The sequence below is a fragment of the Cynocephalus volans genome, chromosome 2 (genome assembly GCF_027409185.1).
Source record: "Cynocephalus volans isolate mCynVol1 chromosome 2, mCynVol1.pri, whole genome shotgun sequence".
NCBI classification, from domain to species: Eukaryota; Metazoa; Chordata; class Mammalia; order Dermoptera; family Cynocephalidae; genus Cynocephalus; species Cynocephalus volans.
In genome coordinates, this window is record NC_084461.1 from 64,498,366 (window position 1) to 64,514,094 (window position 15,729).

The 15,729-nt window shown below is 36.5% G+C and overlaps 1 protein-coding gene across 1 annotated transcript in view; it reads left to right on the forward strand.

The window, feature by feature from the left end:
• IQGAP2 (IQ motif containing GTPase activating protein 2) overlaps positions 1-15,729 on the forward strand; it is a 222,511-nt gene that overhangs the window by 160,858 nt on the left and 45,924 nt on the right. The window contains exons 16-19 of the mRNA XM_063086623.1: positions 2,545-2,715; positions 11,063-11,146; positions 12,347-12,418; positions 13,065-13,134. Of these exons, the coding sequence (XP_062942693.1) occupies positions 2,545-2,715; positions 11,063-11,146; positions 12,347-12,418; positions 13,065-13,134 (397 nt within the window). The remainder of the gene's footprint in view (positions 1-2,544; positions 2,716-11,062; positions 11,147-12,346; positions 12,419-13,064; positions 13,135-15,729) is intronic.

Consider the following 15,729-nt stretch of genomic DNA (forward strand, 5'->3'; position numbering starts at 1 on the left):
GTATTAGTTAACATATAAAGCATTGATATTGGGTGGTAGGAAATTTAATATGTTAAATATAGGAAGAAGAAACCCATTAAGAAGAGTCTGTGTTAGACTCTCTCGTTCAGGTGCTTTTTTTTGTTTGTTTTTTTTCATTACAAGATTGACCTAAGTCCCAAGGCACCTACCATTCCCCCTGTGTACCTTGTCCATTTTAGTCCCAATTCCTTCCCAAATATTCAGCAGCTTTTATATGTACAGGAGCCAAGGGCTGAGTATTTGCAAAAAAACTTAAGGAGCAAAGCAATAAGAAAAAGTAGGGCCAAAGAGCTCTTTTTAGTCTCAGTTCTAGGTCACCTAGTTTTATTCATTTTTTGGTTTATTCTTCCTACATAAAGGAATGAGAGGAGCAGTTTGATAATAGATTGACCTCTTTGTGATCATGTCTTTATTGGATCTGAATTTATTAAGAAACAAGGAACTAGATGCTGGGTAGAGATTTCCTAAAACAAAAGGAGACTTAGCTACAACAGGTAGCGAGGTAGATATTGACAGAATGGCCTTCTTTGTGGGGTTCTTCTGTTTTGTGTAAGGTTGGTGGGAGGCCATGAAGAAACAGGAGAAAGTGAAGTCAGAAGAAAGCGAAGTTGGAATCCACCCTTTTGTACCAAGATGTCTGAAACAAGTTATAGCCAAAAATAATCTTTCTTATCTGTGTGCCCACAAATACCCGAAGACTGTGTAGCACTGCAAATAAGGTCTTCTGAAACCACGGCATAGTCAAGTATCCCTTGTTTGTATATAATTCACTTTTCAATGGACGTTCACATCAATTTGATCCCTAAATCATCCTCTAAGTAGAGGCAGAGCAAATATTGTCATGTTACATTTTTCTAGATGGGAAAACTGAGGCACAAACTGGGTGAAGCAATTTGTACTAATTCTGCAACTTGTACAGATTCATCAGTAAACAGAGGTTTATTCCCAGTGCTCAAGTCTAGTATCTTTTCCACTATTCCACTTGAGGCATTGTTGTTGACATAGCCACTAGTATCTCTGAGTGGTTTATCATGTGCCCATTGCTCTGGAATTAGTAACACAGGATGGTGGCTCAAGAAACAGACTTATTTTGACACAGATACATGGGTCCTTTAAACAGTGAGTAATGCTTCCCAGGGGGAAATACTCTTGAAAGAATATTCAGCGAGATTGCTTTGGACTTAAAACCAAACATTGAAACCAAAAGATGTGAAAATTGCTGGTGGGTCAAGAAATTGTAGTATGTTTAAAGAGAAAATACTGATAATATAGTAGTGGTGTGAACAGACTCACCAGCGCAGTATTTACTAAAACTTAGAGGGGAAAAAAAAATGTGTCCGAAGTCTGACAATGCTACCAAAAATTCTTAATGAAAAGAAGATAGTGAAGAACAGAGTTTATGAACTGAGTTCAGATGTTCAAAATTCTTACAATTTTTAAGAAAATGACATTGAAGCAATGGATTGTTTGTGGTAACTTTTGAAAACTGAAATTATGGATAGTACTAAAAATATCATATGCCGTGACTGAAAAGATGTATCAAACTGTGAAGAAGCAGCATTGAAGAGTTAAAATTTAGAACCAAAAATTGCTCATGTGGCATCCAAAAATGTCCTAGTTATAACTTTTTGTTATATTGAGTATCAGCCTGTAAGGATTATTAAACAGTGGAGGGTCTAACGTTGTAAAAAAAAAATTGTATTTCTTCTAAACAACCTAAAGTTACTGATTTTATTCAATGAATGGACATATATATGTCTTCTCTTAAAGATATTTATGTATCTTTTATGTGATGTCACTTTGAACTGTTTAAGCATCTAACCATTGTTTCCAGTTGTACTGGATAAGTCATCAGCTGTAGAATTGAGTCCAGTCTTTGCTTGCATCTCTCAACAAACATGAAAGTAAACCCAGTTCCTAACTCACAGAAAACCTTCTCATAATTCCCCTTCTTCCTTTTTTTCTCATTCTTCTAGACTTCCCCATCCGCCCTTGATAGCACTTGTCTTTCCACCTGCTCTCCTTCTGCCCCAAGTGTTTTTTTCTGCCCTAGAGCATCCTTTCCCCCTAGCTCGCCGTGGGGGGCCTGCCTGCTCTGTCCTGGGGAGGGAAGGAGAAGCCTGAGGTCTGCACGAGTGCTGCAGTCTTTTCCTCTGCAGTCGAGGTGAAGGGGGGAGACGTGTGTTCTTACAGTAATCATCCTTGTCCTTTGTTACATTCTGTGGAGCTCAGGCCTCATGCCTGGTCCTTGCCAGCATCATCCGTATATCTCTGCCTCCAAATCCTGAGGTCATTTAACATGTTCTTGTACCACCTCAGCACCAGTCTTAGAGGATTCCAAAATCATGTTGCTAGAAAGAAGCTAAGCCAGTTCATCCCTCAGCTCTGGTGAAATCTGTTTTTAAGCCAAGCCAAAAAGAGCTATGCATATCATTTTCTAAAAATTAAAATATCCAGAAGCTGCTCTATGTGCTACTTTCACTTGATGTGTGAAGTGTAACCATAAGAAATATCTCTTGCCAGGACATTATTGAGGAAGTCACAGTAAATTACATTCGTGAGAAGATGTGGTCTGCTTCAGAAGATTTGCTTCTTCGCTTTCAAGCCACAAGCTCAGGAGCCTCCCTTAGGGAAGAGTTTGAAGCTAGGAAATCATTTTTATATGAACAAGAAAAGAACGTGGTCAAAATACAGGTATGTGAATCACCTACCACTGGTTACAGCAAACTGTCAAATCTCTTGGAAATGTTTCATTTGATAAATGAAAATTTGATAAAGCGAACTGCCAGCATTCTAATAAACCTAGCAGCAGATTTTCCTTAATCAGTGCCCCCAGTCTACTGCACTAAGGCTTTAAGGTGGGACGTATCTTGATGATGAGTGACTTTTAACCTATGACCTTCATGTTCAGAAGAACTGTAGACTTGCACAGAACTACCTGCCACCAATCTAGTTGGAGCCAAATGGACGCCTCAGATCAGAGCTGAAATCATATTTCTCTAAAAAGCTGGATCTCCATGTGTCACCTCCTAGTTGACTTGAGTGCTTAAAAATTTGGTTTTTTTAGTGGTTAATGGAGGTTGAATGACATCTGAATTTCTATGCTCTTCTAGCCTAAGAAGAGCAGAACTAATGAAATAAAACAGATTTAGCAACTCTAAGAGTATCTTCTCCCTTCCATAATCCGTCATTCTTCTTTTAGGCCTGCAGGAGATATCCTGTTCCCAAATTTGTTGTCGTAAGTTATTCTTAAGCCTGCATGGCTTGTCCACTGTAATGTCCAGGGCAGAAAATGAGTTTTACAAACTTTTGTCTTGTATCTTGCATATAATAGGTGCTCAAATGTTTGAATTTGCTCAGAGCTTAAGGTATTAGCAAGGCAGAAATGATATTTTTTTTTAAAGAAATTTGTACTGTAAACTCAAAAGATTTTTCTAGGTGAGCTAGTGAGTTTTCCAGTTTATTCCTTCTTTAAACAAATGGTAGGCAAAACACACAGGAAGTGAATAAAAGCCTAAAAATAGAATCATCTACACTTATGCTAAGGCTCTAATTTTGCACAAAATTCAGAGCATCAGCCAATGTGGTGCGATTTGAACCAACTCCACACTCTCCAATCTCAAGGCATGGAGCAGTGTTGCATATCAAAAATAGAAAAAGAAAGATAACTTGTAAATTATAAATGAAGTAAATATCTAAGGATCCTCTTCTAGAAGACAGAAGAATATTTTATTCTGAAACTGCTTTATGCTCTCAAGAAATTTAATAAGACATGGACTTAATAAAACAAGGTAAGGCAACAGAATACAATGAAAAGACACCTGACAGCAAACGAGAGGAAGAAAATTAATGACATCACAGAATATAAATGAATTTATAATTGCAGAATGCAAAATAGACACTGAATATAATTGAAACAGACATGTAGAGCTTGAGAAATCACACAAAAAGCCAAGAGAAAGATTAAATGATTTAAAACATATTTTCTCTTCTGAAAATTACAATGCCCATTTTATTGCAGGATTGTGAAAATTGGAGTAGTTCATATAAACAGACTTTTCCCAGTATGTTATTCTTAAGTTTTCAATAACTGTTAGAAATGGTGAAGTGGTAGAGATGATGACTCAGGACAGATATGGGGATCCAGTATTGACATTGTTGATGTGGCACAGGAAGAGATAAAAAAAAAAAAAAGTGGGAAAAAATAGATAACAACAGCAGAAAGTCTTTTTCTTGAACTGAAGAAAGCTGCGATACCACTTTTTAGGAAAGGACATAATAGTGACAAACACCAAAGCTTAGTCCTGGGAATTATTGAATTGTTGAACTTCAGGTCAGAGATGTCACAAGCTTTTCTAGAGCAACTTCAGATTGCCAGGAGCAGCGGCAGTCTGCAGGCTGGGAGGAAGGGGATGACTGTGGGAAAATCAGTAATCATGTTGTTTTAATATAATCTAGTTCTGTAGACTGCTGGATTTTACCTTTTAGGAGAGAGGGAGAAGAGGTAAATGTTTAGGGCTTTCTTGGCTAATTGAAATCACATGAGACGTTGGTAATTTGAATATTACTGTCCTGGGTGCCCAGTTGTCAAGCAAGGCAGAATTTCCAGAGGTTAACAGTTGAAATCTATAAAACAGAGCAGTAACCTCTGAGGTCTAGGATTTCAAAAGACTTCTTTTTACAGATGCACTACACAGAAAATATACTTTTGATACCAGAAAACAAAACAAATGGCTATTATAAATTTTCCCACAAGTTTTTATACCAGACAGGAGAATGAAATTGATATTTTTGTAAATTCCTTCTGTCTGTCATTTTCTAGAAGAAACTGCTTCTAAATGGCTTTGTGATTTAGAATTTTGTCTCCTTTTGCATCTTCATCAACAGCTCCTTTCTCCTGACTTTATACCCGTATTTTTTATACTAAACAGCCTCTAATTAGAAGAGCCTGCAACATCACGGTTATGCATAGTAATTCTGTTGTTAGTACAGAATAAAAGCCAGTATTGATGGAAGTAAAACTTACAGACTGAAAAAGAAAAACACAGAATTTTGACAAATGAAATGAGACATGTAGTATTCTGCTTCTGTAGACCCAAAATTCTATATCCAGCCAAGTTGTCTTTGTTTGGAAAGGTAACAGTAAATAATGAGATGCAACATAATAGTGAAATCTCAAGGTACATACTGGTGGCGAGTGTTAAATCCTTAGTATATAAAAAGAATAAAACAGAATGGACAAGCAGGGTATTTCACCAATACAAGAATGCTTAAATATTAACCTGTTATTATAACATTACTTATTCAGAATTTCTGTGAATCCAGGTTAGTAGAGATTAACAGTGTGTCTGAAGCTTACATAATTCCAAAAGGGCAGAATGAAAATTCGAACAAGAGTTTCAATGTCTTGTTTTGAGTTTCAGAATGGACCAAGGAATGGGGCGTATAACATCCATTCGCACATTCACACTTCTGTTCTTTACTCACCAAATGTTACCCAACAAAACATATGAGCTTCTAAGATCCATCACAATAAGTATGTTACTGGTCAGATTGCTGAGGAATCCCAGTGACCCACATGTAGGGTCCACTTCCCCTAGTCTCTGTCGTGCTGTTGGGCTACTTTTGTGAATGATTGTTGGTGACGGCAGCAGTTTCTCCTGTCATCTCAAAAATGCCACACTGTGACAAATGGTAACATTTTCTAAATAGATAGATGGTCGATTAAAAATCCTCCAGTTTTGGTTATTTGTATCTTTATTAATTGAAGTGTGGACTACCAACACTGCCATCGCCAGGAAGCTTGTTAGAAGTGCAGAATCTCAAGCCCGACCCCAAACCTACTGTATCCTAATCCGCATCCTAGCAAGATCCTCAGATGACTTTGTATTCTCTTTAAGTTTGAGAAGCACGGTCAAGATTACTCCAGTTTTAACGCCCCAGATAATTAATCTTCATGTATAATCCCTTATCAGCATGAGAGTTTACAGGAGAAAAATCGTGTGCTCATCTCAATAGCTAGTGCAAAGGCAATCAATAAAATTCTAAATCTATTCCTGAATTTTGTTTTTATGATTGCATTGTAGTTTTTGTTTTTCTGAGGAGATTGGCATCTCTATGATAATGAATTTTCCAGTTCAAACATTAGTATCTCTCCATTTATTAATCTGTCCCAAAGTGTAGTATTATAATTTTATTCCTTCGTATTTCTTGCTAGGTTTATTTAATTATTTTGCTAATGTAAATAACATCTTTACTATGTTATTTATTTCTAACATATAGAAAATGTATTGATTTATATTCATTTTATAACTAATTACCTGAATGAATTCTTAGGTCTAATAATTTTTCAATTGATCCTTTTGAGTCATAACTGCTTTTTTACACTTCTGATTTTTTTAAAAAATCTTGAACTCTGTCAAGGAATAAATTCAAAAGGCCATTAATTTAGAAAACTATAAAAGTTTTGGGACTTAAAAATTATTTGGGCTTGACTTCCACTTATGGGGAGATGAAGTACGTATACTTTTCTCTACGTATGACTTAAAGCCCCAGATATATACAAGGGTACTTCTAAAAGTTCATGGAAAGATTCATATTTTAATTCTATTTTTCCACAAACTTTTTCAAGTATCCTCATGTATAAATAAACATAACACTCTGAATGTTGGAGAGAAAAAAGGCAGACTGACTTAGGGAACCTCAGGGACCCAAGGAATAACATGGAGGTGAGTTTTTTGGGTTTTCTTTTTGCCTCGTATATCCCAGACTTAGAGCTAAAGAGGCTGGCAACCCAGAAATGCCAACAGGTGTAGGCTGAAAAAGTTTCAACAAAACTCCTATAAGAGCCTATTTTTTGTAGCCAAAGGACTAAGAATGTAACAGTCAAGCAAGAGAATAACATTTAGATAATAACCACTCTACTGTAGTCAAACATCAGAAAAAACTGTGACTCCACCCTACCCATGGCAGCAAAGGCTGAGTGGGGAGCCTGGAATTGCACCCTTCTGGACTGTAACAAGCCACCTACCATTGCCCACTGAGCAGTAATGTAGCAGCCCTCTCTCTCCCTGCTACTATGGTGTCAAGCCATGGCAGAGACTCAGGATTTTCATACCACCCAGTGGTAATGAGGTCTCTCCCCTCAACTGGTCAATGGAGGCCATGTGGCAAGCAGTAAGGAGGCACTTCTACCCTCCCAGCCAGAGTGGTATCTGCAGAGGTCTAGGGGGTAGCTGGCACTTCTACCCTCCCAGCAGTAATGAGGAACCCCTCCCTACCTTGGGTGTCCATGGAAGCCAAGTGGGGAACCTAGACTTCTGCCCCCACCTGCCAGTAATGAGGCAGCACTCCCTCCACTTCCTTTTCCAAACCAATATCAGGGAAAGTGACCTAAGACAGAAGGATTAAGTAAGATCCAGTATCCCATAATACCCAGATTATTCAAATTTCAGTCACTTGGATAATTTAGATATTTATATCACAAAAATTGCTTATCATGCCAAGAACTAAGAAAATCACAACTTCAGTTTTAAAAAACAATCAGATGCCAGCACAGGGATGAGATATGTTAGAATAATCTGACAAAAATTTTTAAAGCAGTCATCATAACAGTGTTACAACAAGCAATTAGGAACACACTTGAGACAAAGGGAAAACAATAGAAAGTTTCAGTAAAGAAATAAAGTCTCAGTAAAGAAATGGAAGATGTAAAGAAAAACCAAACTAACTTTAGAACTGAAAATACAATTACAGATGTGAAAAACTCAATGGATAGTCTCAACAGCAGAATGGACGGAATAGAGGAATAAATCAGTGAACTGGAGGATAGAACAATTGAAATTACCAGATCTGAAAAACAGAAAACAGACTAAAAAAATAATGAACAGAGCCTCAGGTATCTGTGGGACAATAACAAAAGATTTAACATTGTGTCATCAGAGGCCCAGTGGAGAGGAGAAAAGGGCTGTGCTGAATAAGCACTTGAAGAAAAAGACTGAAAAGTTCCAAAATGTGGCAAAAACCACAAAACTACAGATTCAAGAAACTGAGCAACCCCCGAGCAGGATAAACCCAAAGAAATTTACACAAAGACACATCTTAATGAAACTTCTGAGAACAAAAGACAAATAAAAGATCTTGAAAGTGGTGACATAGAAAGGACAACTTATCTATAGGAGGGAGATGGTTCTAATGACAGGATTTTTCATAAGAACCTGTGGGAGCCAGAAGGAAGTGGCACATTTTTCAGATGCCAAAAGAAAAGAACTGTCGACATAGAATTCTATATCCAGCAAAAATATCCTTTAGGAATAAAGGGGAAACTAAGAGAATTTGCCACCAGGAGACCTGCCCTAAAAGAATGGCTAAAAAAAAATTCTCTAAACAAAAAGAAGTTATAAAAGAAAGAATTTTGGAACATCAGGAAGGAAGAACAACTGGAAGAGTAAAAATGTGGGTAAATGTAATACATTTTCCTTCTTGAGTTTTCTAAATTGTTTGACAGTTGAAGCAAAAATTATAGCATTGTCTGATACAGTTCTAAATGTATGTTAAAGAAATATTTAAGACAATTGTGTTATAAATGAGGAAAGATAAAGTTATATAAGAGAGGTAAGGTTTCTACACTTTACTGGAGATCAAAATATGAATAAAAATGAGGCAGCAGTTTTCACCTGTCAGTTTAAATATCATCAACCTTTAAAATTTTTACCAGTTCAGTGAGACCATTGGAGAAGAGGTCTCTATCAACTTTTTGGAGGGCAATTTTGGCAGTATTTATCAATTTTTAATATCAAGAATTGACCCAATAATCCCCTTTCTAGTAATCTGTCTTGATAGAAACATTCCCACAAAAGGTGTAATAGTGTGTACAAGGTTGTTCACTGATAAAAAATGACAACTTAATGCCCATCAGTAGGGGAATTGTTAAGTCATGATAAATCTATGCTATAAAATACAGTAATTGAAAAAGAATGGGGAAGATCTGCTTTTTTCAAAAATATACATACCTATGAAATAATATCAGTGCTTTATATAATTTAAAGAAGAAAGCAAATCTTGGCATAAGGTCAGATTCCATTTTGTCAAAAATAAAGGATGCTTGAACACATATACATACACATGTATTTTTATATTTGAATTTTTGTGCACAGTGATGGGGTGTGTAAATATACACATGTTGTGTATATTTGGAAGGGTACATAATAAAAACTTCATAGTACTTCCCTTTGGAATGTAGCTAGGTGGAAGTAGAGGTAGGTATATAAGTATGTTTTCCTTTATATGTTTTCTCTGGGTTCACAGTATGCAAGTATTCTAATATTATCTAGGCATCGAGGTGCAGATGCATTGCATAGAAATATGTATTTTTGTCTTGTGTTTTTATTTTCATTAACATGTGGCATCATAATTTGTGTGGTAATTTACAGTTTCCTTTTTACCTAAGCAGTATATCTTGGAGATCTTCCTATTTCTGAAGATAATAGAATATTTCAGTAGTCAGTATATGTGACTCTGCCATTCCCCCATCTATGCTTTTTTATCTATTGCTTGATAATGAATAAGGTGATAATTTCCCCAAAATTACTCTGACTGCTACGCAAGGCTCCCTCAAGCTTAAAGCCATCCCAAAGATGTTTCCACATTTTTGTGGAATTTTGTTCTGTGGTTCCCTCTTTCAGTCCAGTTTCTTTTTCTCTTCCAGGAACCCTTATAAATGTTTTTTTATCTATATGCCTTCTTGTTTTCTAGGACTATTGTGGATTGCTTTAAAAGTATATTTGTAAGATGTTACCATTGGGGGAAGCTGGGTGAAGGACACATGGAACTCAATGTATTATTTTTGCAGCTTCCTATGAGTCAATAATTCTTTCAAAATTAAAAATTTTTTTAGAACAGATTTGTCATTTCTAGGGATTTGGGTTGAATGGAGAAGTCTGTAGCAAATGTTTAGTTAATCATTTTGATTCTGTCCTCACTTTTGAATTATTACAAGAAAGTATATTTTTGAAATAGTAAAATTCTACACACCTTTTAAAATAGAATGGATGAGGTAGACTGATATATTTAAACATGAAAAGAAATTTACAAAAAATTAGATTTTTGTATTTGTCCTTTTTAACAGAGAACTTATATTTCATTTCTAATTTGAAAAACAAGAATAGAGAATTGGGGTAAGTTACGAAGATACATTTCAATTAAAAAGATGCTCGTTGGGCCGACCCCGTGGCTCACTTGGGAGAGTGTGGCGCTCCCACCGCGGGTTCGGATTCTATATAGGGATGGCCGGTGCACTCACTGGCTGAGCGCGGTGCGGGCGACACCAAGCCAAGGGTTGCGATCCCCTTACCGGTCACACACACACACACACACACACAAAAGATGCTCATTAATGAAATAAACTAATAAGTTATGGATTTAATCCTTCTGTATGTACTAACTTGTGTCCAGTTTTTGTAAATGTTTCCTATAAAAAATTCTCTTTAATAGAGATAACCAAGTAAAGCTATTCTGATGAAGCATCATTAAGCTTTATGTGGGAATATATGAAATAATAAGTGTTCGATTGAAGCACTCCTGTTTTCAGGAATCCAAGGAATTCAGGATCACAAGTTAGTGGAGCATCTTTCTTCTCAGTCTGGGCCACAGTGGTCATTATTTTCAAGCAATTTATGTTGCTACCAAATAACACCAGCACTTAGTACTGTTTGTGTGCTTCAGGGAAATTCCATTTTATTATTTCTTCTTATCATTTAGGGCCTTGGTAAGATTAAGCTTTCAAGCAGGAAACTGGGCTTCTGCCTGGTAATTTGTCACCCTCACTCTGCTTTCCCAAGACTGGGACAGATCTCAGCTGTGAGCTGGTGTACTCTGCCTCAGTTCAAAGTCCACCCCCAGAGACGACATCCTAATGAGATTCGGAAGGGAGGGTCCCTGACAGTGCTTCCTGAGATGTGCTGTGCTCTGTTCTTGCACTTTCTAAATAAACTGTGGGAAACTCTTGCTCAGAAGTAATTCTGTGACCCATTCTTTTCCTTAGGCTTTGTGGAAGGGAAGTAAACAACGGAAGAAATATATGTCCAGGCGGCAAACCTTCATGAGTAATATTGATTCTGTTGTGAAGGTAAAAATATCCTTTCCTCCCCTATCAAGTTCTTGGCTTAAACTTTCCCCTCATTTTGTTTTGATTCCAGAAGACAGAGCTGTGGAAAGAATATGTGTGAGCCTTGAAGTCAGTCCTGGAGTTTGAATCCCAACTCCACTACTCACTTAGCTCGTCATCTTTAAGCTGATCATCTTTAAGCATCTTTAAGCAAGTCAACTAAACCACTTTAATTGGCTCAGGTCCTTTATGTGGTTATGAGAATCAGTAAATGCTCTTTGTCTGGAAAGTCCAAACTGAATACTTAAATCCTGGGGGGAACCCATCTTTGCTTCGTGTTTCTCATCACATTTGTTAATAATATTTAGAATGATCAAATGTAACAGCACAAAACCTTAGCTGTAAGCGCAAATGTAAAACCAGTGACAAGAGGAAATAGAGCTTGAGGAGCTGTATTTGGATGCTGAGCTACTCTAACCCAGCTTTCCACCCAAGTGAATAGCTCTCAGGTGAGAGAAAGAAAAGTCAGTGTGGTTCCTATTCTCTCGAAGCCAAAGGACTATACAAAAATAAACGTGTAGAACACTTGGAAATCCAGATGAGAGCTGGAATAGTGAGGCTGGAGAGAAATTGGAATCAGATGAGATCAGTTTAAAAGACCTTTTAAACTTTGAAGGCAGAAAATGACATGGTCTAGATCCATTGTACATTAGCTCTTTAATGAGATAATGTCCTGTCCTCATATGGAACACATGTCTAGTCTCTCAGAAAACAGTTGGTAGCAGTTGGTCTCTGTTGAAACCTCTTTAGATGTTTTCCTGTAAAAACCTAAATGATACTGGATGCATTTAAAAGATGATGGAAGAAACTCTAGAGTTAATTTGATTTCCTAAATCGTTGCAACTCTCAGCAAAATGCCTTGCTCTCTTGGATTTTATTCATTGAGATTAAAACAAAATACTCATAGTACAAAGCTACATTACTTTCCTCATCTCTCCTACTAAGACAGTGAGAATAAGGATAACATGCAAAGTGTTTTCAACCCCTTAAGAGAAAACAATGAAAGAAGTGGGAGATGAAGAGTAGGCTTTTAGATATTTATTATTTAATGGTCTGCTAATTTTTATTTTTTATCAAATATTATTTTCAGAAAGACAACATGAAATTATATTAAGGGTTGTTTGGTGATTGCCTTGATTTCTCTGTTTAACTTATTTTTAGATTCAGTCCTTGTTCCGAATGCTCGTAGCAAGAAAGAACTACCTTTCACGACTGCAGTATTTCAGAGATCATGTAAGAGAAATGACATGTGGGGTTTTACCCGAACTGAGAATGAGTACATGAATGCTTTGTTGAATGTTGTTAGCATTGAATGATTTTTATTAAATGGTGGAAATGAACACTGGAAAAAAATAGATCTTAGAACTCAGTGTGATCATATTTGGAGGCTTACTTTTTTATTCAGAAATCAGCTCAAGCGAGAGAGACTTCACTGGTCAGTACTGGAAGGGAAGTGGGTGAGAGGAAAACAGCGTGGGGTAGTAACACCAAAGAGAAGATTCTGGAGAGTGTGTTCCAACACTGCGTGTGCAGTTTTTCTAACTGCGAACTTATTAATTTAATAGAAGCACGCAGGAGGAAATTTTTTCACTCTTTAAAGCATAGATATATGAACATAGATTGGATCATCCAAGTTCTGTGCTAAAATTCTTTTCCCTTTTTAAATCTCTTAATTGAAACAGTCCCTATTCAGTCATGTTTATACTTTTTGCTGATTTATCTGACCCCCTTTTCAAAGAAGATGGAAAAATAAATGTTAAATACACCACATCTAAACACTATCAGTCCTAAATAGTGTCAGTTCTCAAATGTTCTAAATTCTGAAATAGTGAAGTAGATGGGATCTGGGAGGTCATGACTGTGTCTCTATCTTTTGCAGAAAAATGAAATTGTGAAAATACAGTCACTGTTGAGAGCAAACAAAGCTAGAGATAACTACAAGACATTGGGTAAGTGGGAACATTCTGAGACAAAGTGTGGAGTCCTCACAAACCAGGCAAAGACAAGCTATTTCTGTCTGAGTTGCTTCATATGCTGCTCTAAGCACAGAGGATGCCCATTGTTCCCAGTAGATACTGAACATCTCAGACCCCAAGTTCTGAACTGGGACACAAAGGAACAGGTGGGGACAGGAAATGGGCCTTCCCATTATAAGTGGAAGGGATAAGCAGGGTAGGTATAATTTCTTCTTCAAAAAGAATGGAGTTTGCATAAATGATATTTTTATATTAAATTTGAGCTAGAGTTAAGAATTGAATACAAGAGTTAACCAGAAGATAAGCTTACATTTAAATTGTTTAATCTATTAGCTAGCTTATACTTTTTTCCCTTCATTTTAAGGATAAGACATGTTCATATAAAAAATTTTAGAAATATGAATAAAAAGGGAAAAAATAGATCGTTTTCTCTCCCAAAGATGATAACTACAAACATCTTCCTATAATTTTGTTCTGGACTTTTCACAGCAACTGTGGTTTAAAAAATATTTTTTCTTATAAAACTAGTATATATTATTTATGGAAAGTTTGAAAATAGTAAAATGAAGTAAAAAGTACCCAGAGAAAACAGTCACGTTTTCTGCTGTTTCCTTACAGTCCCAACTCTGCATATGTTTGTTATTCTGGTTTTTTACATAGTGAAGATCATTTCTTATATACTGAATTTTTAACATTCTAATTATTACAAAAGCATGCGCATGTCCTTGATTAAGTCAAGAAGAGCTTGCTGCTCAAAATTTTTAAGTATTTTATTTTATTTAGATCATTCAAAATTGGTTTTGAAAGGGTAGAAGATCATTACTTGAGACTCTTAGTAATGAAAACAGCCATTATATTGTCTCTCTAACTCTGCCTTTTTTTTTGAGGAAATAAGAAACTGTTTAGTAATTTTCCTAGCACAGTGCTTAGTAAGTAGTTTAGCCACACCTTCTGTTGTTTAAAGTTTATCTGAATTAAGGAATGAAGTATATGGCTCAAGAAAGATATTCCCTGGTACTTGTGAAGGAAAAGCCTAGGGAAACTTTGGAGACCACGTTCTGCCACCCGCCTGCAGAATCTGCTGGATAATACCTTATTCCTCTAGATTTCAGAATTTCATATGCAAATTTAGTAAGGAAAGTTGGGCCAGTCTTTTCAATGCCACAATGTCTCTACTTTTGAATTAATGAGGTTTGTCTTTTAGTTGGTAGATATCTTTAAATTTTTTACAAGACGGCTGAAAAGCAGTTTGTTTTCTGACCCCTAACACACTAATACAGGTTTGCTATTACTGCCTTTGCATATGAAAGACGATTTAAGAGTAAATTTTCCAAATGAACACAAGCTGATTTTAATTTCATTCTAGGTAATATGTTTTTGTGGGTAGTTGTGGTGATGTTTTTCCTTTGTTTACGTTTTTTGTATTACCAAAACTAAAGAAATTACAATTTTAAAATCTATGTGATTTTATTTTAGGGCATAGAAGGTAGATAGGAACCACGTAAGTCAGATCTAAGCTTCTCTGGGCTTCAGCAAATTGGCTACTATTGTGGTAACTGAAATGTTTCATTTCTTTCTCAGTTTAGCATCTTCATAAAACTAGGGTTTTTCAAGTTTTTAACCTGAAAAAGATTATTTTTCTGAGATTGTCTTCATCATTTTCACTGTTTATCTCTGGAAGGACACTGATGCATTCAAGCTTGGAAATTGCTGGAACTGTGAAGTGGCCCTTTGTGGGTGCTGACTATGAAGTTGTGTGATTTCCTGAAATTAAAATACCACAAAGTGTTTCTCAGATGAAAATGTCAAAAAACCTAGTGTTGACGGAGTAAATATCAAATTTGAGCCATAACAGTTGGTAAAGCTAAAATATTTAGTTGTTTCTAACAGGCCTATTAGTACATGCTCACATACACAATCCCGAGGAGCAAGGGGAGGCAGCCATCAACCCTGGACCCGGTGGGGTGTCTCATGTTCTCTCAACTTAGCCACATGAATGAGCTCTGAAGCATAGCTCAGGCTTTTCCTGAAATGGTTGTCGTTGGCAGCGTCTTTGCTAGAAATGGAAGGAAAGTAAATTCACTTGTGCTTCAGTATTGAGAAATGAAGGGTCCCATGATCCAGGTAACAACAGTAAAGACCATCAAAACTGGCAAAATAGTAATGTAGATGACTCCAGATGTGGTCATCCATGCTGGGTTCATGCTTGTGTTTGTTTGTGTTGTTGGTTTGACTCTTATTATTCCTTGGGTGTCAAAACACCACAGAACGAAGCTGGAAGTAACAGGAAGACTGATTGGGCCCTAGATGTAAAGGAGGAGAGTGACTGAGGTCGCCGTAGCTGAACTGAGCTCTTTCAAGTCACCTTTGTATTGCTGGGTCTAATCTTTCATTCTTGAAGTTCTAGACAGATTACTGTTACAGTTTACCCAGAGTTGATCTCACTAAGCACATTAAAATATTTTTTCAAGAGTCAGAGTGCCAGGAAATTAAAGCCTAAAGTTCAAAATATTAAGGGAAAACCCTTTCAGAATTTTTAAGCGAACACCACTCTCAACAACTAAGGCA